At 51.7% G+C, this 23,776-nt stretch overlaps 1 protein-coding gene across 5 annotated transcripts; it reads right to left on the reverse strand.

Moving 5' to 3' along the window:
* Positions 1-1,525: 1,525 nt before the first annotated feature.
* ARHGEF10L (Rho guanine nucleotide exchange factor 10 like) lies at positions 1,526-22,554 on the reverse strand. 5 transcript variants are annotated; one of them, XM_074925081.1, is made up of 28 exons: positions 22,436-22,554; positions 17,572-17,656; positions 17,114-17,281; positions 16,958-16,985; positions 16,073-16,158; positions 15,864-15,947; positions 15,418-15,593; positions 14,838-14,954; positions 13,925-14,033; positions 12,492-12,598; positions 12,194-12,271; positions 11,918-12,097; positions 11,579-11,695; positions 11,395-11,487; positions 10,974-11,147; positions 10,211-10,356; positions 9,491-9,675; positions 9,279-9,394; positions 8,964-9,091; positions 8,778-8,878; positions 7,788-7,909; positions 7,427-7,513; positions 7,083-7,312; positions 6,824-6,978; positions 5,198-5,343; positions 3,625-3,799; positions 2,635-2,757; positions 1,526-2,543 (listed from the first exon to the last, which is right to left on the reverse strand). In XM_074925081.1, the coding sequence occupies exons 2-28, from the start codon at positions 17,606-17,608 to the stop codon at positions 2,059-2,061; spliced, it is 3,753 nt and encodes a 1,250-aa protein (XP_074781182.1). In that variant the 5' UTR covers positions 17,609-17,656; positions 22,436-22,554; the 3' UTR covers positions 1,526-2,058. The 5 variants fall into 5 exon arrangements, with proteins under 5 accessions (XP_074781182.1, XP_074781183.1, XP_074781184.1 ...); XM_074925082.1 differs by lacking the exon at positions 14,838-14,954; XM_074925083.1 differs by lacking the exons at positions 15,418-15,593; positions 15,864-15,947; positions 16,073-16,158; ... (2 more) ...; positions 17,572-17,656; positions 22,436-22,554 and adding an exon at positions 14,533-14,612 and having other exon boundaries at positions 14,838-14,872.
* Between the last annotated feature and the right edge of the window lie 1,222 nt (positions 22,555-23,776).

Genomic DNA, 23,776 nt, shown 5'->3' on the forward strand with positions numbered 1-23,776 from the left:
CAGTGAATAACAGAATGAAAAGGGAAATAATAAATAAAAATAAAAATATAATACCGATAATAATAGGCAGCATCAGCATGGAAAGGTGAGTCTTGGTGGAGGACACCCATCCACAGCTTGTATGAGGGGGAACGGGCTCAAAAGCGTATTCTAAGGGGCACCAGCATAGAAGTGTTTGCATTCAATGCACATTGTGGTTGAAACAGAAAATATTTTCTACCTGTGCGTAGAAAAAGGTGACGACCATGCCCAGGGCTGTCCCCGAATGGGGTGGGATGGGGGTCAGACTGTACTTGGGTTAATAACACGGCAGCAACGAACCCCTTTGATGGTTCCCCTCTTCCTTCAGGAGTGCAATACCCACCGTTAGCAGGCAGCATGAGAAACATCTTCATCAGCTAAAGGACATTAATTTGGGACAAGGAAAAAAAAAACACATCTAAGGGAGTAAAGCCAAGCCTGTTCCCAGTGCTGTCAGGCCATGCACAGGGGGAAAACATCTGTAGTGGCATCTCCTCCAGGCTTCAAAAGCAGCAGCACTGCTCAGTGTAGCTTCCTGATTTGGGGGTATTTTAAGTGAAACTGTAGCTCAAGTGGCTGGTGAGCCCATAGGGACAGTGTCTAGGGTCCCACAAATTGATTTTATAACATCCTTTTGCTAAATAAAATGCAAACTCCACGGTTGGCATTACATCCAGAATTATTTTTTAACTGTGTGGTTGCAATCGCATAGCATGGGAACTCCCTACCCTGTCATGGAGTGATATCCCTTGAGAACCAGCTGCTTTCCCACATGCTGACCCCTAAAGGTGGCAAAAGTGCAAAGGAAAAGAGGAAAAACAGGTGGAAAAAGTCATGAGCTCCTCAACCCCCTTCCCACAGGCATCGCTGATGCACGTGAGGATGCTCATGCTGCTTCAGCTGCAGCGTGCCCCATGGCTGTCCAGAGATTTTGCCACCCTCTTCATGCCGTTTCACACAGCTGAGACAAGGAGAAAACTTAATCAGAAAAGACTTTAAGGGCAAAGAAAGAAAAACCTAGCAAAGCACATTTGATGGCTAATTAGAAAAATACTCAGAAATTGGTGCAAGGCGGATAATCCTCGCTCCCCAGCAGCAGGAGCCACGCCGTCCCATTTCAAGGTTGAACGGTCGGGAATATCAATCTGATAATTGTAATGCTACAAATGAAAATCAAATTGAAGCCAGTTAGAGGATCACATTATAAATTGATTTAGTCCTCGGACAAGTTTCCACCTCCCTGGCCCCAGGATTTGCTGCCGCGGATAGGGAGTGCTCTGTGTGCCAGAGATGCATCCTGCCCATTTTCCCTCCATCCTGCATCATTTCTGGGAGGGGGAAAAAAGGTCATTTTAGGGCTTCCTATTGCTTTTTGAGGATGTACAGCTCCAAGGGGGTATATTAACCCCTTGGGATGCTGTCCCTGAAGCAAGGGAAAGAGAACATTTGCACCTAAAGCCAAACCCAGTTATAAAATACTGCGAGGAAACACACCGATTCCTATAGGATTTATTTCCACGCTCCCAAAATCTCCTTTCCTCCAGAAACTGCGCGTACTCAGCTCCCCAAAACAGGGGATTTTTGTACCAAATATCCTTGATTCACAGTCAAAAAATGTCTATTTCAGCAAAATCCCCATTTTGGAGCAGCTGGCACCCACTGAGTGCTCCCACCACTACTTCTGCATCTCCACATGCCCCAATATATACAGATTCCTTCTTTATACAGGTAATAATATACATCATTTATATATATATTTTTATATATATATATATTCACACACAGACACACAGACGTCTTCGGCCAAAGAGCCAGCACCTCCAAAGCCCGCAGGGAGGTCACCGTTCCTGCCGTTAAAAACTCCCCTCTCCCCATGCACAAAGCTGTATTTCAGGGGGAAAAAAAAAAAAAGCTCATTTTTCAGTTTTTTCCTTCTTAATAAAAAATAAAGGGTGCTGCACTCAGTGCAAGACCACCCCCGGCAGCTTTTGGGTGGCTTTTTGAGGTAGGTGCCGGGTGGGGGGGGGTCCTGGGGTGCTATAGCATCAGTGGGACCTGCCAGATGAGCAGGGTGCTGTCGGCATCGCTGCCCCGGCGCGGTGACTCGGTGTTGAAGTTGCGGTAGCCCCGACCCCCCGAAATGATGGCCACCGAGGAGATCTCCTTGCGTGGGGTGTCACGGGCGCAGGGTCGGCTCCGCACCCAGACGTCGGGGTCGTCGGCCATCTCGTAGATGGAGCCGTCCTCCTCGGTGTGCGCCGGCGAGTCTCCGACCGGCGCTTCCCGCACCGACAGCAGCTGCCCAGGGAGGTGGGAGGTGGATCGGAGGCGATACTGTAATAAAATCCCTTTTTTTCTCATTTCCCGAGGTGGGGGGCCATCCAGTTCAGGGGGTTTCTCTTCCTGACCTTCCTCTTCCTCCTCCTGGTCACCTTTCAGCACATCGGGAGCCAGGGTGCTCAATGCAACCGCCAAAAACTCCACGGGGCCACCGTGCCCATTGAGGGACACCATGCCTTTTCCTGCCAAAAAAAAAAAAAAGTGGCTTTGCTAAAAACGAGCCCCAAAATAACGTTGCATCCACATAGGGATGGAGTTTTTTTGGGTGCTCACCTGTGATTTTGGGGATGCCCTCCAAGCGGGGCACAGGCAGCAGCACGATGATGCCCTGGTCAGTGCCCACCCAGAGCGAACCCTGGCAGATGAGGAGGCTGGTGACACGAACATGTTTTTGACCTGCAAGAGGAGAAAAAAAAAAAAGAGGGCGAGGGATGATTTTGCATCAATATCTTCCCAGATAACCCACCATCAGTGCATTTTTCATGGGGAACACACTTCAGAGCTTGCCCCAAAACCAAGCAGCATCTTTGCACGAAGGTTTCCGTGCCAGAGAGAGCGCTACAAATATAAATAAATAAAAAGAAGAGGAGGGGGGGAAGTAGTGAGACTTCTAATGGCAAATGAATATTTTATCGCCGGGACTTAGCGCTGCACGGCGTCGGACTCAGCGAAGCAATATATCTGCGGAGATACAACTCTGATTTCTCCGGGAGGACTTTATTAATGACCTGTCGAGTTAAAAAGGATGAGGGAGCGCAAGTTCAAAAACGCATTAATACCCAACGCTCACTCGCCCAGGAAGAAAAGGAAGTGATAAATATTTTAACATGCCCTAAGAAAAAAAAAAAAGAAAAAGTGACTTACATGAGTATCGTGCTTATAACTAATTACGCAATTATGTTGCTTGGTAGCTGGAACAAGGGGGGAGACAACCTGGCAAACCCAGGGTGGATAAGAGCTGGATGGGTGGATGCGGCTGGGAGATGGTGCTGGGAAAAAAGGGGGTGCACCGGGCAGTGACAGTGGGGTGCAGGCATGGATGAATGCATGGGTGCAAGGATGCACGCATAGCGATGAGGATAGGCACAGGGATGGGGTGCAAAGATGCATGAATGGGGATGCACATGGGTGCAAGGATGCACAGGCATGTGTAAGCACGGGGTGCACGGATGGGATGCATAAAGCAAAGCAGCACATCCGTGGGGTGATGCCCCGGTTTGCCCATTAATCACAATGAAGAGCCAGAGGGAAAGGGGAGCTCACCCGGGAGGACGAAGGTGGTCCTGGTGGCGATGTTGATCTCCTGCAGATGCTCCAGCGTTTCGGTGTGAAAGAGGCGGATGGAGGAGCCCGAGGCAAAGGCCATCCAGACCCCGCTGCCCGCCTTGATCATATGTGTGACACTGGCCTCCGCGTCCGGGTGGGCCTCGAATGTTTGCTGCCAAAAGGGGAATTGCAGAAAGGAAATCAAAGGGTTGCTCCCTAAAGTTGCCGCTAGCTCAGGCTCTCTCCAGGAGCTGCTTTAGGGCTGCAAAGCTGCACAGGGAGGGGACCAAAGTGACGCTGAGGTCCCATCCCTCCTCACCAGCTCCAGTCTGGGCAGAGGACACCAAAACCAACCCATCACCAAAGCCCTCTTGGGTTGGCTTTTTTTTGGGTAACACAGCCTTTCCCACCCCTCCAGGTTTTTTCTCTTTAAGACTCATTTGCTAGACTAGATACATCCGCAAAATCCATCCCAAGTTGGGACGAGACTTTCCTGCTTCTCTCCTACCCTAAAAATCAGCAATCAAAGGCTCAGCCGCCCCCCTGCAAGAGCTTATTTGGGGATCACAGGCTGGTCCATCTGCTTCCCAAGCTCCCTGCTGGAGCATCTTCCTATCAGACACAGGATGCAAACTGCAGGAAAAACACCTTTTTGCACCAAAAAAAAAAAAAAAATCATCACCCCTGCTGCAGATTTCCCAAAATAAAAACTCATCTTTAGCATCGAAGGATTAAACCACTGGGGGAGAAACCTGCATGCAGCAACTTCACCTTCATTTCTCCTATGGCTTTAAAATCTCACTTTTTTACTTCAAAATTTTAATTGCATTTAAAATAGGAAAAGAAAAAAAAAAAAATGAGGCGGTGTTGATCCCCTTCCCAAAGAGGACCAGCATAGAGCATCCCCCAAAAAACCTTGTACAAAATGGGGGCAGATAGAGACTTTTAGGTGATCTCCCCCCTTGTTCCCCACCCCACAAGGGGTTTATTCCCAAGTCCCTGGTCCCATCCAGGCAGACCCAGGACCATCAAATGCTATTTATACCATTCCCCAGCATCCCGCCTCCCCCCTCCGCTACTTTTTTCCTCCCCCATCACTTTTCTTCTGCAAAAATTCCCACCCGGCTCCTGTCATAAATAAAATCGGAGATGGAAAACGAACCCAGTCCCTGATGCATTATTCATTCCCGGCACTGCCGTTAGGCTGGATTTACGACAGCTAATACATGCAAACTAAGTTTGGGCACTAAATGTGAAAATTAAAGGTGGGAGAAAGGTGTTTGTTTGGTGGGTTTTTTTAAAAAAACAGGAACTATTCAGCATTCCCTGTTTATGCAGCTGCAGGAGATGTCTCCGCATCTTCCTCCTGTGACCTGGTATCAGGGGAAGGGTCCCAAAAGTGATGAAAGCCAGAAAAAAGCAGCAATAAAAGGGTTTTTTGGGCATTGCACAGCCAGCGATGTGCCTGTACATGTGCACCTTTTGGGGTTCAAACCATTGTGACCCCCCCAAAGCCAACGCTGTGGCCCTGCCGTGGATGCAGCGCAAGGGTCCCGGTGATGCTCCTTACCTGGGTGCAGAGGCTGGTGGCATCGAGGACAGTGACCTGGTTGGCACAGCTGGCCCAGAGGGTCTCATCCAGCGTCAGGAGAGCTCGCACGGGGCCGGTACCCACGGCCAGACGCGTGGGCTGCTCCGCCAGGTCCCACAGCCCCCCTAGAGCAGAGATGCCAGGATGGAGGGGGGGGCAAAAAGGTGCTCAGCAAAAAGTAAAAGCATCTTTTGATGCAGCTGAAGCCCCCCTAAAATGGTTGCTGGGGTCAGCTGCAAAGCCCTCGCGTCCCCAGGATGCCTCCAAGCACCTTAATGCCACAATCAAAAGAATGGGGGAAGGACACACCCCCAACTTCAACCCCCCCCAAAGCCCCTTTGCCCCAGTACAAACAGCTTTATAGCAGCAGACATCTGGCCACCTGCAACGCTCGGGTATGATCCTTGCTGCAAAAGCCAAAAACTCACTTTTTTTTTTTTTTTTTAATTTATTTCCTCTTGAAGCCACATTCCAGAGCTGATTCATCCAGGGCCGATCTGGAGTATCTCTGTGAACAGCATCCAATCTGGATTTGGATGAATTCACCACCAGCAGTGGCTGAGCAACTTCAATAGATAATTGCTCTCCTTTTCTTATTTCCAATGCATTTTTTAAAAAAATAAAACCATAGGATCAGAGGGATAAAAGAGCCCTTTGGGCGCTCGGACCTCTGCTCCCATCAGCAGGAGTTTGCAACCGAGCCGCCTTTCAGCAAATCCCAATTTTCACGTTAAAGCGAGCTATTTTGGGAAAGCTTTCTCCTTATAAAAAGATGGGGATAAGATTAAAAACCCCACCCTGCAGTCCTGCCAGCAGCTTGCTGCCTTCAACATGCATTTATGCAATGGAGATTAAACTAAAGCCACTTTATTAAATAGTTTGCACGGTTCCCATAAGGTGGGAAAGGGGATACGCAGTACCCCAAAATGCAATTTAAGTGGCGCCGGGTTGACTTGGGTGCTGCTCGCTGCAGGGTATCTCAGAGCAAATAAGGGGTTTTGTCCAAAAATAGGCCAATGGAACACATTATTTGAGGCTCTTTCCTACCCTCTAGCGATGAAGCAAAGGTATTTAACAGCCCAGGCGAGGAGTCCCCGGGGGAGGAAGGCTCTCAGCAAGCTGCAGCCTTGGCCTGAGCTGCAGCCAGGGAAAATAAACCCCAAACCAAGGTAATAAATGAGAGGGCTTTTGCATGGATGAAGTTTGCAGGGGGACAGCTCAGTTTATACTTCCAAAAAGGTGGGTTTTTGAAGGCAAAAGCTCCAAGTCCTTGTGCATCCTGGCAGTGGACTCTCCCTGTAGCCCCTGACCACAACCACCCTCCAAGCAAACCCTTTGCTGCAGCACCAACCCCTCACCAGGACTGTTTTCCACATATTTTCCCCCAAACCTCTTGCATTCATCCTGGCAATGTAAATTTATTTTTTTTTAACCCTTGGGCTGCAAGGGAGGGATGAAATAATGGGGAAAAAAAAGAAAAATAGTGCTTTTATCACCATTTTATCAGCCAGAACATCTTGCTAGTGTGAAAAACCACCTGTTCCATGTTTTTTAGGGTGTCCCACCAAGAAGCCTGTTCGAAAGCATGCGTGGGGGTGCCCTCACCATTGTTCCTGGGGTAGGCAGCCACGGTCCCATCCTGCAACCCCGCAAACAGGTACTCAGGGCTGTGCCTCAAGCAGAGGACAGGCTGCATGCCCGGGCTTTTGCAGGTCAGCAAGCACTGTGTCCCTGTGTCCACGCTGCCGTAGACCGCAATGCTGGGGAGGGAACAGGGAGGGGGAGATGCAGGAGATTGTGCCGGTGCTCGAGGTTTGGTGCTGGCGGTCGCACCGAGGGAGGGATGCAGAAGATGAGGGCTCACCTGCCATCTCGTAAGCCCAAGCACACGGTGGGATGTGGGGATGCAGGCTGCTGTTCAGTGGTCGGTCGGGGCTCCTGGGTGCCTGCCAGTTCCCCCTCATCCACCTCGGGGATGTACTCCATGCACAGCACCGGCGAAGCCACCGGGAAAGATTTCACCGTCCGTGGCACGGCACGGTTGAGGGAGAAAATCTCCACCTGCCCCCCTGCGCCTTCCTGCCCCCCCCCAACCTGTGGGGACCAGAAAATGGGTCTTAGCACCAGCCACGAGCACTGGAGAGGGGGTTTGGAGCCAGCGTGACCCAAACTCGGCAGGTTTTGCCCCGTTTTGGAGCGGTAGCTCACCCAGAGGTAGCCCTGTGGCAGCGAGGTGCTGACGGCGGAGAAGCCCAGCAGCGAGGACTGCACGGGGTTGTGCACTGCAGCGCCAAGCTGGGGGAGAGACGGGGGTACTGGGGGGTCCACAACACCCCCAAATTACCCCAATGCATGCAAGGTATTGCTGCACACCCCCAAAATAAGGATCCAGCCACAGCCCAGCCTGGTTTTGCAGTTTGCCAGGGTGAATTGCACCAATTTCTGCAACCAGCTTGGCCATCCCACCCAGTTCATCCACTATGGGATTTCTGCCTTTATTCCCCAAAATGATGGATGAAAAGGGGAAGGAGGTACTGAGGGGGCTGAAGAGGTTAGCTGTCACCCTTACCTGCAGATCAAGGGCCTTGGAGGAGAAGGCAGGCATGTGGCAGGAGAGGATGGGGCACCAGAAAGGAGCTTTGCTCTTCTTGTCTTCGTCAGGACAGAGCCAGCCCGGCTGGTTCTCCTCCCCTGCGGTGAGCAGAGGCGATTGAGGACAGCTGAGACACCCCCCAGCATCCCTCCCCTCCCCAATGGAACCTCAAAATTAGTAATTTGAAGTGCAGGGCTCTTATCTCCAACCCCAAACCACCATCATCTGGTGACCTGGGGCACAACTCTCTCCCTTCTTCTAAACTATTGCACCCCACCGCAGCGTGCAGCCAAGCAACCGCCTCGAGTAGAGGCAAAAAAAGCCCTAATAAACCAGGTAAGTTTATATATAAAGGGGGAAAAAAGGTACACCCTAATGTGTTTCTTCACATTAGGCTTTAATGTGTTTTTATTTCTAACTCATGGATACAGGATTATCCCCTAGGCATCCCAGATTTTAAAAAATCCACATAAACTGTTAAAAACAAGAGAATCAGAAATTGTTCCAGCCCGGGGGGATCCAAGCACTCAAATAGGATTGCAAATGATTATTTTTTTTTTCTTCCATTAAACTTTTTTTTTTTCTGCAGTGGCTGGTGGAGTTAAATAGGAATAGGGAAGCAGCAGGAGAGATGGCTCTTCCCTTGCTTATTCATCCAATTTCACAGAAAACGGGTCAGCTCCAACACCATCAGCACGGGAGCCAACAGAAATCCATCACCACACAATGCCAACCTGGAGATGCCACCCAAGAGCACCAAAATGCAAAGCATTTTGAGCCAGAACTCCTGATTCCCATAATTTCCAACGTGAAAACACCCAAAATGTTCTCCATCGTCTTGCTCTGAATTTCTGCTCCATTTCATGTCAGGATGCTCAGAGCGATGGAGCACCCCACCCCCTTACTCCAAATTTTGGCTTTTCAAAGCAAGGGTGATGGCAAGCAACACGTCACGGGGCTACTCACGCAGTCCTATCTTGGCCAAGTGCAGGCGGTTCACCCAGGAGATCTTGCTCAGGGGGTTTGGAGTGATGAAGACCACCATGACGCTGATGGGGCGGCCAGACCTGTGTAGGGAAAGAATCGCCAGGTTGGTCTTTAGCCTCCTCCTCCCCAGGGTGGGAAGAACCCACCCCTGATCCACAAACTCACTTGTCCGGCTTCCCGGGCAGCAGGAGACGGAGGCGGCACTTGTTGGCGGAGTGGATCTCCTCCTCCTTTACCTTCATCATCCTCTGCAGGGCCAAGCACCAGTCCTGAGCCACTGTCATGTTCAAGTTCTGGGGGAAAAGTCAGAAATCATGGAAGCGCCTCCAAAACAAGCCTGAATCATCCCCAAATTTCATCTGTGAGGCGCACAAGGATGAGATGTCCAGCTGTCCCCGAGGAACCGCATGGTTATTGCAAAGCACCTAAGCTTGGTTCTACCCAAATCCCGAGTTTGACCATGCTTTGCCCCGTAGATACCTGGTAGGTGCCATGCAAGGTGCTGATGAGAAGGGTGATCTGCTCCACCACCGCCAGGTCCTTCTGCAGGTCCTGCAGCTCCTGGAAGAGCCGCGGTGGCCCCAGGTAGACTTTATCTTGAGTAGGGAAATGGAGAAATGAGGTCAATGGAGAGTGCCCCATCCAACCCCACCAAAACCAGCCCAACACTGGATCAAAGGATGGGTGCTCACTGTGCGAAGCCTGCCCGGACGGCGCGTGCTTCTTGGCACCAGCATTGTGGATGACAATGTTGTCCTTGTCATAGGCGCCGCTCTCCTGCCCCACCTCCACCACCTGCACCTGCGGGAGGGCCGTGCTCCACTTCAGCACGTATTTGGGACCCAGGGGCACCAGGCTGCTAATTTCCAGCTGGCCTCTGCCGAGGGAGGATGCAAAAATATATATAAATAAATCAGCAGGCACCGTGGCTTGCCCTGCAAGCCCTTGCAAAATGCATTTTGCAAGGCAGGTCCCATTTGCAAGCCCACACCATGCCTGCACCCCCAAACATGGGGCACACAACCACAGCAGACCACACTCAGCACCTACCCTGGGTTCACTGGCCTGGAAGAGGGGAAAAAGAATTAATAAAGAGGTATTATGGGGAACTCAAGAAAGGTTTTTTCCATTTGCAGCATTAACCTCCACCGAGCCCTGAGGTCCCAGCAGGCTCCCAGACCCCACAGCACCAGGGGATGGAGGCTTTGCATGGAGGCATGCCAAAAACGTGAGGCAAATAAACCCTAACCCAGGTGGGTTCTCCCTCTGAAACAAGGTGAGGTGGTTTCAAAGGTCCTTGGGTTAGAGACAGAAAAACCCACTTAGCCCAATAACTGAGGTGGGGAAGGGGGGAGGTCGCTACGTCAGCACTTTGCAAAGTGATTTTGGGGTCAGCGGCCATCAGCACGTACTTGAAGTTGATGTTGGCGCAGACCAGCATGTCATTGAGCAGGAAAACTTTCCGTTCCTTCGACTTGATGAGCTGCCCCCGGTCGCCATACACCGTCTCTGTCAGCGTCTCACAGAGCAGGAGCTGCTGCTGCCCCGAGCTCAGCAGCTGCAAAGGGGATGGAGCAGGAAAGGGGCTCAGCCTGGGGGCTCTCACAAGCCTCCTGCCCCAAAATCTGGTTTCCTTTTTTCTTATTGCAAGGATTTTCCTCTGACCAGCCCCAAGTTCTCCAGACATGCAACATGCTTTGAGGCTGCACAATGAAATAATCCTTTGCACCCTGTATGTCCAACCACTGAGAGAGTAGAGCCCTGAAAGACCAACGTGGCCCCTTCACAGCCCCTTTTGGGTCTCTCTTCATCCCCTGGCCCTAAATCCTGATCCCAGGGCTGAGGCTGGTGGGTGCCCCACTGCAGTTTTTGCCACCATGGCCATCCCCAGCCCAGGATGTGTCGCAAGAGCTTCATTTAAGGTTGTTTTTTTCCACCAACGGTTGCAAAATCAGACACATGAGACAAAGCAGCTCGTCCTTGCTTTTGCCTGAAGGGGAATTTCCCTGTGTCAGCCTCCAGCTTTGTTTTCACTCAACATCCTTTCAGAGAAAAAACGGATCCTGGCTTCCTGAAACCCTCGATGCGGAGAGGAAGGTGGAAGATGCAGAGCTCAACCACCAGCTCCAAAACCCACCCATCATGAGGATGAGGAGGTGAGACTGAAGGACGCACCTTGTTGAGGCTGCTGCGGTCACTGATGCTCTTGCTGAGCTGCTGGATTTCAGCCACTTGGTCGGCCAAGCGCTTCTGCTCATTGAGCTTCTCCGCCAACGTCTCCAGCTCGGTGAGGGCCAGCTGGAGGGACAGGCGGTCCGCATGGCCCTTGGGGGTGTTTTTCAGCATATCCTGGGGTGGCAGAAGGGATGGGAGGCAAAAATCACCCCAGGAAAATCAGCCCTGTTGGGGACACTACAATTGGAAGTGCTTTCAGCACCTCCAAAATCAAAGCTTGGAGGATGATCCTTGGGATAGTCCCCAAAGCTGCAACCAAGCTGCTAACGCAGAAACGTGTCCCCTGCTAAACCCTTTCCTGCAGCACCCAAGCTGCAAAAAATAAGGTGCAAAGGTGGGTACAGGTACCCCTTGCCCCTACCTGCAGGAGCAGGATGAACTGAGGGAACCTCTGTATGGGCTTCACCATCAGCCCATAGAGTGTGACTCGGTCGGCACTGGCCATCTGCCTCTTCTGCAAAGGGAAGAAAAAAAAAAAAAAAGAGTAGTTTTCACCCACAGTGGTGACCAGCAGTACCACGTGCCTGTGTTTGGGTCCTTCTGACCTTGAGGAAGTCGAGGAAGGCAGGTTTGGTGAGACAAGCCTTCTTGATGAGGGACATGGCAGTGGTGAAGTTGTTGACGTAGTCACTGTAGACGTCCAGCACCATCGACTTGGAGAACTGGGGAGAGGGCAGGAGGAGAGCCACAATGGCGTGGGGCTCCCCCAAAAGTGGGGGGGTCAGCAAAACGTGGGAGTGCTTGTGTATTTCTGGAGTGATGCTGAGGATGCTGGTGGTACCCCAGATTGGGGTTACACCACTTAAATCCTCCAAACCCCCCCCTTATCATCAAGAGGGGTTCAGGGGGAAGTTTGTCAGTGATCCCCTGACTTTTCCTCCTACCGAGGCCACGAAGAGGTCCCCGATCTTCTCTGCTGAGTCCCACTCAGCCACGCGGGAGGCGAGGGCGATCTGGAACATGGAGTGGCACTGCAGGATCTCCTTCAGGCGAAAAAACACCACCTGACACTTCCTAGCGCTCAGCACCTTTGGCTCCATCTCCATCAGCGGGTTCCTGTAATCCTGTGGGAGATGCTGGTACATCAGCATCCCCACATCCCTGCACCCCACCCAGAAACACCCCACCCCACCCCCCAGAAAAAAAAGGGGGTCCCCCACCTGCAGGATGCGTTTCAAGGAGTCCACGTAGCTCCGCTCACTCTGCACGATGGAGCCCAGGATGTGCCTCCGAACCACCTGTAACGATGCCAGGGCTCAGCTTTGGTCCCCCTCGCTCCCAAATAATGGGATCGGGAGCAGGGGGGGACACACAATGCAGGCGTGGTGAGCTGCAGAAGTGCTGACATGGCAGCATCGCTTTCTGCTGACTCCCCTTTTTTTCCCTGCTTGCTCAATCATGGGACCAAGGGGAAGCCATGCCCCTTCCTCCCAAACCCCCAATCCACCCCACACCGACCTGCTGAGGGCTCAGTCCCTCAGGCATGGGGCCCAGCTCTGGTGGCGGGTGCTTCATGTCAGAGACAGTGACCTCCAAAAAACCCGTGTCCTCCTCCTCCGAGTCCCCTGCAGGAAAAGAAAAACAAAACCAAAAGCCAAAAAATCCCCAATTTTAGACGCTATTGGGTCTAAAGAAGAGCCCGTAGCCCCATCAGCTGCTTGGCTGAGGATGCATTCGGGTTTAGAGCTGCGACCAGAGATGGACCCCAGCGTCCTCCCAGCATCGCGTGTCCCTCCTGGAGCCCCAGCCACTGTCACCGGACACCGGCATGAGTCAGGCTGCGAGCAGAGACCGAGCCAGCTCCCAGCAGGGAGGGGACAAAAAGGGTCCCCGTCCCCAAAAAGCCACACTGGTTGGGGGAAAAGCTCCCTGTCCTCACTCCCAAGGGTGGGCACAAGCAGGGAAAATGGGGAAAAAGGAAGGCAAAAGCAGACGCAGAAGAAAATGGGGAAGGAGACAGGCGAGCACCCACCGGGCAGCGTGGTGATCCCTTACCCGAGGCCGAAGCAGCTGAGGAGGAGGAGGGTGAGCGAGCCAAGGCGGACTCGCAATGCAGGGACGGCCGCTTCTTCCACATGGCCGCAACGCCCCGCTACGGCCACCCCAGCCCCATCCCCGTCGCCTATAAACAGCCGGTAACAGGGAGGACCGGCCGGGCTGGAGGGGAGGGCGCTGGCAGCCGGGTGACCTTTTTCCTTCCCTAATTTTGGCAGAGAGGATCGCTGCCCTTGGCTGCCAGCTCTTCAAGCTCCTTCTCCCCATCTCCATGCCCTGGGGACGGGATGCTCTGCAGCACCCTGGGGATGGGATGCCTTCCAGCACCCCTGGGAACCCTCAAAAGCATTTAAGCCACAACCTCTGCAAAGTTAAGCTGAGTCGGGGACATGCAGTGAGGCCAGGACACACACGCCAGATCCCCCGGGCAGCCCCGGCCGAGGCCGCCCGCCAGGATCCTACCTCCCCCGCGATGCTCCAGGGAGACCCTCGAGCTCCAGCGGGCAGGCGGCCACTTTTCCGCCTCCACCGCCCTCCTTCTCCGCTCCCTATCCCCTACGTGACAGCAGGAAGGTTAGGAAAACACCCCAAAACCCGGTATTTCAGGGCAGATCCTGCTCTGTGTCCAAGGGGAGCAACCCATTGGTGCTGGCACGGTGGGTTCAGTGTCCTGATCCCAAAAGGACGTGGGTGCTTGGAGCAAGGAGCAAGCTGAACTGATGGAGCTTGCACAGGGATGCAAAGAGGGGGGGGGGGGGGGAACAAACCCAACGTAAAATGCAGAAAAGAAATCAGCAAAAGGAAAAGCTGAAAGCCATAAGGATTTCTTTAAAGAGGCCCTCAAGAAGACTTTTTTTCCCCCCTCTCAAAAGCAAGGTGGGGTTTTCCCCACTTACCCGGCACTTCTTTCCGGTGTAGGAAAGTCACCTTCCTCATCACCGCGATCTTGGTCTTCTCCAAACCATCCTTGGTGCCGCTTTTGGCTGCTTTCATCAGCTGCGTCATCTGGGCAGGGGGACAAGGGGGACCGGGAGGCTCGAGGCCGCACCAGGACCCCGTTTTGGGTCCGGATACAGCAGTGCCATCCCTTTGGGGTCATGCCCTCCGAGCATCATCCCCATTTTCTCACACAGCCCGACGGGGAGGAAGAGGAGACACATGGCTGAGGAAGAAGGATGCTCCAGCATCTCTCCTTCCTCTGCAGGGACACGGCCATGGGCAAGCAGGTGCAGGCAAAGCAGAAGCATGCAGCAAAAGCAAATGAGGGAGCAAAGGGAGGTGCAAGTGCATCCATCCCCTCCTTGCATTAGGGCTTTACATGAGAGAGAGCAAAGGGTGGGGGGTGTTGGCCTTTCACACCTCAAACCGCAGCATTTTTAGCCCAAGCTGACATTGGCATCACCTTCCCAGACCAAACTGGCCATAAACTGCCAACCTGGATGGTTTGGGGCTGGGAATGGCTTTGCACTAAGTTTCTACACCTCCCAAGAATCTCCTTCCCCACCTGATTTCCACCCTGTATCAGGGGAAAAACCTTCTCAGATCCATCTATCCCGCGGGCAACCTCGCTTCGTCCAAACGCCCCTTAAAAAAAACAAACACCCAAAAAGCAAATAGATCGGGCAGCTGAAGGACGGGGAGCTGCAAGACAGATGGACATGCAGCTTTGCGGTGCTTAACTCCATTTTTTTTTTTCTCTTCTGGGGATACAATGGGATGAATTCAGCCTGGATAAACTCCAGGAGGGCTTTTTTCCCCTCCCTGGGAAATTTGGGGGAAAAGGGACAAGCAACGGAGGAGGGACAGTACCTTCCAATCGTACTTCTGCTTCAGCTCCTGCATGTCTCTCCCCCCAACTCTTAAAGCCAGGATGTCCCTCTTAGTCCTGGCGTATCTCTCCTTTAGTCTATTCAGGTCTGGAGAAAGCTGAGCCCAAAGCAAACCAGGCAGGAGGAGAAGGCAGAGGAGGCGAGAAAAAGCAGAGAAGAGATCCAGGTAAGCAGCCAAAAAAAAAAAAAAAAAAAAGAGAGGAGGAGAAATCATCCCAAAGCAGCACAGTACAGGCAGCATCTTCCCAAAAATCTGTCTTTGCTTGAGCAGGTAAGGGAGCAAGCACAGGGAAAGGCAGCAGCCATGCTCCAGCAATGCCAAAATGCAAAAGGAAAGGAGAAAATAAAAAAAGGGGAAGGAAGAAAAAAAACAAGAAAGAAATGAAACCCCCAAAGTTTCAGCCTGGCTTTGCACTGGGTGACCCCAGGAACCGCAGCATCCTCTCCTTCACCATCTGCAGGAGCAGCTGGGCTTGATGCTCCAGTGCCTTTACACAAGTAAACCCAGGGGAAAAAAAAAAGGAAAATAACAATAATAAAAACATAAATTCAACCATTACCTTGGGCTGGAAGGATGCCCGCTGCTTGGCCGGCTCGGCCTCTGGCTTGGTTTCCTCGCCTGAATCCTCACTGTAGCTCTCAAACTCGCTGGAGCTCCAGCCCAAATCCTCGCCCGCCCGCGGCCCCTCGCCACGCTGCACCTCCTCGTAGATCAGGCCGTGCTCCGTCCCGGGGCCTAGCAAACAAAAAACAGCTCCTTTTCCTCCCTGAAAGGCAATTTCCCTGCCCCAGGGACACACAGGAGAAGCCCCAAATCCTCAGGGTCTTGCAACCCCTCTGGGAACACATCTGTCTTCATCTCTCCCAAATCCCAGGGGTTTTTCCCCCTTTGCATCCCCTTCTAGGATGAGCGTCTCCTTCCCAGAGCGTGCCTCAGTTTGCCCTGGTGGAAAATGGGCTCGTGGTCCCTGGGGAAGCAGGGAGGAGGGGCAAGGTCTGTCCCTACCGTCCTGCTCAGCATCGAGGGTTTCACAGGGGACATCATCATAGATCACATCATCCTCCACCGCCGGGAACTCGAAGCGCTCACCTTTGTGTGGGACAAAAAAAAAAAAACCCCAGGGACTCACAGGTCAGCACCCAAGGATCAAGCCAGGATGGAGAAATCCTTCCCAAACCTTGGCAGGGATTTTTTTTTCTGGCATTCTAACCCACCTTGGTGGCTGCTTCTCCTCTTCCAGGTCTGGGCACCGATGTGGGGGTCTCCACCAGCCTCCCCATTGCTCACCCCCACTGGCAGCCTGCAGGGAAGGGGGTCAAAGAGCACCCCAGGGTGCAAACCCCACAGGACTTGGTGCAAATCCCCCAGGATTGGGTGCACCCAAGCCCCTCACCTCCTAGCACCCCCAGTTCCTATTACCTGGGTTCACAAGCACAGAATAAAGACTATATTTGTGCCCCCTCCCCCCCCATCACATCTCTGCTCTTCATGGATTTGGGGGGTCCTGGGTTTTAGGGTCACGATAGCTCTTTTAAGTGGGTCCAGGCAACCCACACAGGGATGATGCTAAAGACTCAAAAATGGCTTTTTTTATCCTCAAGTCTGCATGCTGCTGCAGGGCAAGAGGATGCGCCAGCATCAGGGAGCACGGGGAGAGGGTCCCCAACCCTGGTGGGGGTCCTGCCCCTCTCACTGTGCCCTGTGCATGCTCTGCTGGGGGGGGGGGACAAGCCCTCCCTGCAGCCAAATTTGCATCTTTTCCCCCCAAATCTGCAGCTGGGGTGAACACCAGCCCCCTTCAAATACCCATCTCAGGGGATTTGTCCCTCATCTCCTTGGTCGGGGGGCTGGAGGAAGCCCCCACCACCCACTTAATCACAGACCCCGATGGCAGCTAAAGCCTCCACAGATCCCCAGGGCTGCACTCCAGAAGCTCAGGGCTCTGCTGCTTTCACAAGCAACCGGGAGAAGTTGGGGAAACTGAGGCACGGCACCAGGCTGCAACATGTCAAACAGAGGGGCGCAAACCCCCAAATTGTGCTTTCTCCTTCAAGTGACTCAAAACCCCCACAAAATCCCCCCCCCAACACCCCACATACCCTTCCTGGGTCTCTGGCACCAGCCCGTCTGTGGACAGAAAAAGCAAACAGAAACAACCTTGGCGCCTGGACTTACAGCGGTGCCACCCTGGGCACCCAAAGGGGACACAGTGGGGACATCAGAGATACTGGGGACCCCCCGCCTGCGCTCCTCACCGATGCCGGAGCTGGCAGCACGTCGCCTGCGAGGGGGTGCCCGGAGGACAGCTTCGCCGCCCGGCTCAGCCGCCGAATCCTCTTCCTCTTCCTCCTCTTCCTCGCTGTCCTCAAAGTCGAAGGCTTCGCCGAGGTCCTCCTCCCCGTGGGGCAGGGCGCTGGGGGTCTCTGGGGCGAGCAGAAGCCCTGTCACTCAGTGTCCCCACCCTCGCGGTGCTGCTGTACCCCAGAGGGATGGAGGGATGCAGGGGAGGGGACAGAAGAGAGCATCCCCCCAAAAAACCTGCAAGATGCAACAAGCCCTTCGTGTTTTCACAACCCCAAGAGGCTCCGATGGGGATGTGTGGGATGCCCCCAGGTGACGCACCCCCCTTGCTGCCCAAGGGTGGATGTCCCCGTCCGTCCCTCCCCCCCCCAAATAATAAAAAAACAAAACAGCTCGAGCGGATTGACAGTACCTACTGCAGGGTTGGGGGGCAGCTCAGACGAAGCCATGGCACGGGGGGTCTGGATGCTCCGCCTGGGCCCTTCCCCAAGGCTTTCCTGCAGGAGAGAAGGAGAAATGGGTTGAGAGGGGGAGATCAGCCCCCCGAATCCATCCCCAGGAGAGGAGGCAATGTGAGGAACCCCCAGGTGTGATGGATCCCGCTCCAGCAAAACTTTGCGGGGGAGCAGAAAAGCTGCTCCCAGGTCCCAGTTTGGCATGGCAAATCCAGCTCGTGCACGGTAAATCCACCCTGTGCATGGCAAATCCAGCCCCTGCATGGTAAATCCAGCTCCAAGCATCAAGTCTGAAGGTCTCGGAGGGTGGGAAGCACCAAGCATCCTCCTTCGATCAATGGCTCATCCGCTCCGGTAACCAGAGACGCCCGGCACGACGCCCTGAAAGGTCGCCAAGAGGAAGAGGAAGGACAGAGCAGGGACACCCCCCCCACACCCACACCCCCTGTGCCCAAGGGACGATGCAGCAGAGAAACAACACCCGAGAGGTTGCAACGAGCAAAACGGGACCAAACTTTGTTCATTTGGTCCTTCTGGAAGCAGAAACTGGCACATGACAGATGCCACCACCCTGTTCCGCAGAGCTGTGACCCCCTACCCCAGCGACCATTTCTCCCTCGCCTGGATCCTCATGTCCCCTGGGAGGTGGATATAGGGGATGCACAGACCCTGGATGATCCCCAAAATAAAGGATCTCTTTATTCCCCCTGTGCCAAAACCCCTCGGAGCTGCAGCACAGCGTGGGTGCACTTGCTCCACGTGGGTTTGCAGCCAGTCATACAGCTCCAGGGCCACATGTATATATATACATATATATAAGTAGGTCTAGAGCACAGCAGGAGGGAGTTGAGGTCTGGGATCACCTCCCAGATTTCCATTTATCCCTGGAAAACAAGTTATAAACCGCTTGAAATCACAGCACGTGCACAAGCCGATGCTGCAACCCAGCCAGGCTGCAAAGTGCTCAACAACCCCAACCCCATCCCGCTGCAATATCCCCCCTACAGCATCGAGCTAAAACCCATCCAACCCCTTCCCAGATATATATAAAAAACCCAAAATAAACTTCTTCTTCCCTTCCTTGTCCTGCATTGCCACCACAAATATCCTCTTCCAGCCACTTTTGCAACAAGCCTCCATAAACACATTAATAGGGATTTATCGGGGCGGGGGGAGGACCCAGGGACACTTTTTTTTTTCTCCTTGAACTCTTTTCCTGGCCCTCAAAACAGAAAGTGGTTGGCAGCCAAGGCTGCTCTCACATGTTGCCTAATCTGCTTCCCATTAGCATGGGTGCAGGCGATTCCCTTCTCTCCCTCTTTCGCAAGCTCCAGGTTTTATCCCTATGGATGCGATGCCAACCCAGCCATAAATCCACAAAAAAACCAGCCCCACCAGGAGATGCGATGGAGCCGAGTACCACAGGGGAAAAAAAGCCATATTTCTGCAGCGATGCCTCAAAAAAAAACCCCAAAACCCCAACGAAGTAAGGAGAAAATAGCAACACCTGGGTAGAATAAACCCAGAAAAGCGATGCTGATGGTTTTATCCAGAAACCAGTTTGTTCACTGGTTTGCTTCACTTTTCCAGTGATCTCATGGCTTCTGTGTTTGGAGAGGGAAGCGGGAGGATGATGCACAGCTGGGTCCTGTGGCTCCGTCCCGATTTTATCCCGCTAGCGAGGCAGAAGAAGGTCACTTCCCATTTTGACAGTTGACATAAGCTCCCATCCGCCCAATTTGTCCCATGGCTGGTTATTTTTCCGGCTGCAAGCACGCCTGCCACTGAAGAGACTTACCAGCTCTCCAAAACAACCGCCGCAACTTTTGATTTGGTCTTGCTAAATTTAAAAGAAAAAAAGAAAGAAAAGGCTCTTTTGCATAATTTTTCATAGCAAAACTGCTCTCAGGGGTAGGAGCATCCCAGAAGCAAAATGCATCCCATGAGATTGGGGAAAAGCTGGCAGGGACAAGCTGCCCTGCCAGGGAGATGCCCCCAAACCAGACTGGGATAGCAAAATGGGGATGCAGAATAATCCAAGGAGGAGGCAGGGATGCAATGTAATCCCAGAAGGATGTAGGGATACAATATCTTTGGAAATAAGGATTTAAAGCCTGCAGGAGCTGCTGGGTCCTCACCCTGCCACCAGTGAACAGCTTGAGGCAGCATCACGAGCCACGGTTCAGCCCCGTCTCCCTCCCAACACAGGCGGGGAGGAAAAATAAATAGAGCTCGATCTAAATAAAGGCAGAGAAGCAGGGCCATCTGCTAAACCCGGCCCGACCCTTTGCCTAGCAAGCTGGCAACTATTTGGCTTTATTTTGTTTATTTTTAGCTGCCACGATGGAGCGACAGGTCCCAGCTGGAGGGGACGGCTGCCAGGCCCAGGGGACAGGTCCCTGGTTAAAGCATCCTCTGCCCCATCTCACCAACCCCCTTTTTTCATAAATATAGGGGTTTTGAAGAAAAAAAATATTAAAAAAATATATCTGTAATATCACAGCAGGGATGCAGCCAGGATTTACACTGGGAATCCCTCCTGCTTGTCTCTGCATCCCCACCATGTTAATCTCTCCTTATAAATAACCCTGGCTCTATTTATAAGGGATGGGGGGTGGGGTAGAAATAAGAATTAGCTTTTATCTCCCAAGAATTTCCTCCAACTTCTTATTAACTCCTCCAGCCGACGGTCCCACATCCCAACTGCGGTTTCAAGGCATATTTCACCACCTGGATGATTTTCCACCATCACCTTGGCCAAAAAATAGAATTAATTCAGATTATTTCCAGTGTGCAGGATGCCAGGGAGGAGTGGCATGGTCCCTTGAGCAAAGCTTTTTCTCCCCCAAAGCCCAGTCCTTTAAAATAATATTTAAAAAAAAAAAAAAAAACACAAAAAAACCAGCAAATATTTGCTGCAATGTAGTGGGGTTTTTTCCTAGCCCTAACTGTGTCTGCGTGGTGTGTTATCAGTGTTTTAAGGGCCAAGTGGTTTATTTGCCAATTTTCTAAGAAATTAATTGCAGATATTTGAAGGCATCAGTGCAAGAATGAGGGCTCCAAAGAAGAGAAATTATCCTGATGAAAGATTATCCCACATCTTCAAAATTCCCCCAAATTGGGTGTTTTGATGCAGTTGTGGTTGGAGGTGGCAAAAAGGGGCGGCTTGTGGGAATGGAACAATAGCAAAAAGATGGAGTTTTCCCCTAAAAAAGTGCCAATTTTAAAAAAAATAATAATTTAAAGAGGGTTTTCATGGAAAAAAAGACAAAAGGGTGGGTTTTCCCCCTGGAAAAAAAGAATCCATGAAAATTCAAAATTCAAGTCATTTTTTTGATTATATTTTAAATAAACTCTTGCCAAAAGGCATCATCTTATAGGAAAAGCTTTTTCTGAACATGGTGTTTCCCTCTTTCACCTCAAAACGGTTCTTCTGGGCAAATATCCCACAAATATTCCAGCTAAAAACCCAAGACCTGGAAAACTGCCGCCGTTTTCCTTTTTATTTCCCTTTTCAACATCTCTGACGAACTGGAAAAAATCCACCCCTTGTCCAGCTCGCACCGTGAGAAGTGCAAATGCAGGGGAAAAAAAGGGGGGGGAAAAAGAATCAGTTTTAAAAAAAAAAAATCAGTTATAGCACTTGAATTAAAAAAAAGAGAGCCTGTTCTGCAAAGATTCCTTGCAAAGAGACTCAAAAAGCAACAAAAAAGCCTTATTTATTGCCCAAAACCTCCCCAATTCAATGCTTTCCAAAGCAATTGCAAAGTTCACCCACTGCAAAACTACCCTGGAAAGAAATTTGAAGGAAGAATTTTGAATCAGAAATAACAAGAAAAAAGTTTTTTAAAAAGGTTTTTTTTTCCCCATTAGTGTTTCCAGATCAAAATTTCCAACAATTTTGGTGTCTTCTTCATTGCAAAGCTCCAAATTAAAACCTCCCCCACCCTTTGCAAGTGATTTTTCCTCCTGCCAGTGCTCTGAGGTCACCATATTTTGGCTGAAAAGTGACTCGGAAATCAGCATCAGGTGGTGACACCGATGAATTAGGGATCACCCTCCCCAACATTCTTAATTTCTCTCCATTTTGCAAACACCTATTCAAGCACTGCATAAAATACTGCTTTTTTTCTACCCCACATATGCATCACTTTACTTTTTTTGCTGGTATTTTGGGGCAAAAACCTGCTCTTTGCAACCTGGCATCTCACTAAAACACACTTATTACATTAAAAAAGGAAAACCAAACTGGTACAAACAGAGGGAAAAAAAATATTGCAGCGACTCCAGTCCCTTTGCAACCCTTGCAGCATGCAATGCAACCTCACACGCCGATGCAACCCATGTCCAAAAAATTTTTTAAAAAAAATCACTAAAAGGGGGGAAATTGCCATTTTTTGCTGTCAAAATTATCCTGGGGGAAGCTCTTACGCCTTCACAAGAAATTACAGTTTCCTGCAGGTGCTGCAAATCCCAGCTGGGAAAACCCAGGAGGGATTTGCAACCGTCACAGTTTGCAAGAAAATAGGGTGAAAAAGCCCAGGAATGGGTGCAGAATAAGCTCGATACACCGCAGCCCACCTCCTCCCTCCCCACTGCTTCTTCTTCTTGCTTATATATTTTAAAGCAATTTTAAAAAATATGATATATATATATATATATATATAACAAAAGCCCTGATCGGCCCTGGCAGCGGCAGGGTGGTGAAGGGTGACCTCTTCCCCCTGCAAGAGGATGGAATAACCTATAGATATAGATTATAAATATATATATGGATGGATTTATGGGCAAGGAGGGGAGGGGAGATGGGTTTTTGCTGACCTGGGAAGGCCGCGTCTCCTCCGGCTTTGTATCCGCATCGGCCGAGCAGGCCCCCGGCGGGGAGGCAACGTCGGGAAAAAAAAAGCCAACCCTCAACCCGATGGGAATGAATCCCACCGTCGGCTGCAATGGGGTGCCCAGGGTGGGTGACACCCAGCTGGCACCCACCCCGACACCCCCAGATCCCAGCGGCCGAGGGCTCGCAGCCGGATGGGAGCCGCGGTCCAGCGGCTGCACCGAGGGATGCCGGGATTTTGGGCAGCATCTCCCCCGCCTCCCCCTCCTCCTCTTCTTCTTCTTCTTCCCAAGCAGCACTGATTTACACCCCTGGTGTCCCCAGTCCTAATAAATAACCCCCCAAGCAGGATTTGGCCCCCTCCTTGCCTTTTAACCCCCTGTGTGCCAGGGCGACCTATTAACCCTCTCGCCACCAAGAGCATCGCCCGTATAAAAACAGCCCCAGGATTTGCAGCAGGAGCTTTCAAAATATCCAGGCAAAGAGGATTTTCTCTGGGATATTTTACATCCAAGGCACTGGCTGCAAGGCCAGCAGTCCCAAGACACAGCTCCACATCCCCATTCAAGGGTATTTCCCCCACGACAGCTTTTCAGGCCCTAAACCCACCCCACCCACCCCCCAAAATACTCTCTACAGAAAAAAAAAAAAAAAAAGGTTAAAGCAGTGCAAGGACCCCACGCGTGCATTTATTTAAATGCAACATCCTCACTACAAAATGCACCCGTCTTACCTATCTCATCAATGTTTGGGACTGTGTTTTTCTTGCTGGGAAAGAGTTTTCTGTCGCCGTCACGGCTATACCTGCCGGCACACCCAGGTTGCTGCTACCCAGCCCTGCTGGAAAACACCCCTTGCAAATAAACTAAATAGCTGCCAGGTTTAATCCAGTTCAAAACCCGCCGAACAAGCCCGGCAAAAGGAAAAAAAAAAAAAAATCTCCCAGTGCCCTTCGGATGACTCGCAGGCAGCTAAAAAAACCCACCTTTTCCTTTGCGTAATGGTATTGCTGCCCTGCCAGGTATTGCTGCCCGTGGAGGTGCTGAGCCCTGCCAGGAAAACCTCACTGCAAGAAGGAACAGGACCCGAGCATCATGGTGGAGAGGACTTTATCCTCGCTGCCCCAATATGTGGAAGGGGGAGACCCTCCACAGCCCATTTCAGCCAAAGCATCTCCGCAGCAATCACGGAAATAGAAGTTCTTTTTCTGGTTTTTCAGGTCACATTTCAGTCATGAATCAACACTGCGTTCCCCACCCCAAAAACTTCACAGCAAGGAGTTAAAGACACACAAAAAGACAGTCAAAGACTGAGGGGCTGTTGCA

Source organism: Athene noctua, chromosome 22 (assembly GCF_965140245.1).
Source record: "Athene noctua chromosome 22, bAthNoc1.hap1.1, whole genome shotgun sequence".
In the NCBI taxonomy this organism is placed as follows: Eukaryota; Metazoa; Chordata; class Aves; order Strigiformes; family Strigidae; genus Athene; species Athene noctua.

Excerpts from the sequence above, each read along its gene's own strand:
- ARHGEF10L (XM_074925081.1), bottom strand. The coding sequence starts at position 17,608 with ATGGCTTCGTCTGAGCTGCCCCCCAACCCTGCAGTAG. Across the intron at positions 12,272-12,491 it reads AGGGACTGAGCCCTCAGCAG|GTGGTTCGGAGGCACATCCT; the intron begins GTCGGTGTGGGG and ends GCATCGTTACAG. Across the intron at positions 9,676-10,210 it reads TGCGCCAACATCAACTTCAA|AGGCCAGCTGGAAATTAGCA; the intron begins GTACGTGCTGAT and ends CTCCCTCGGCAG.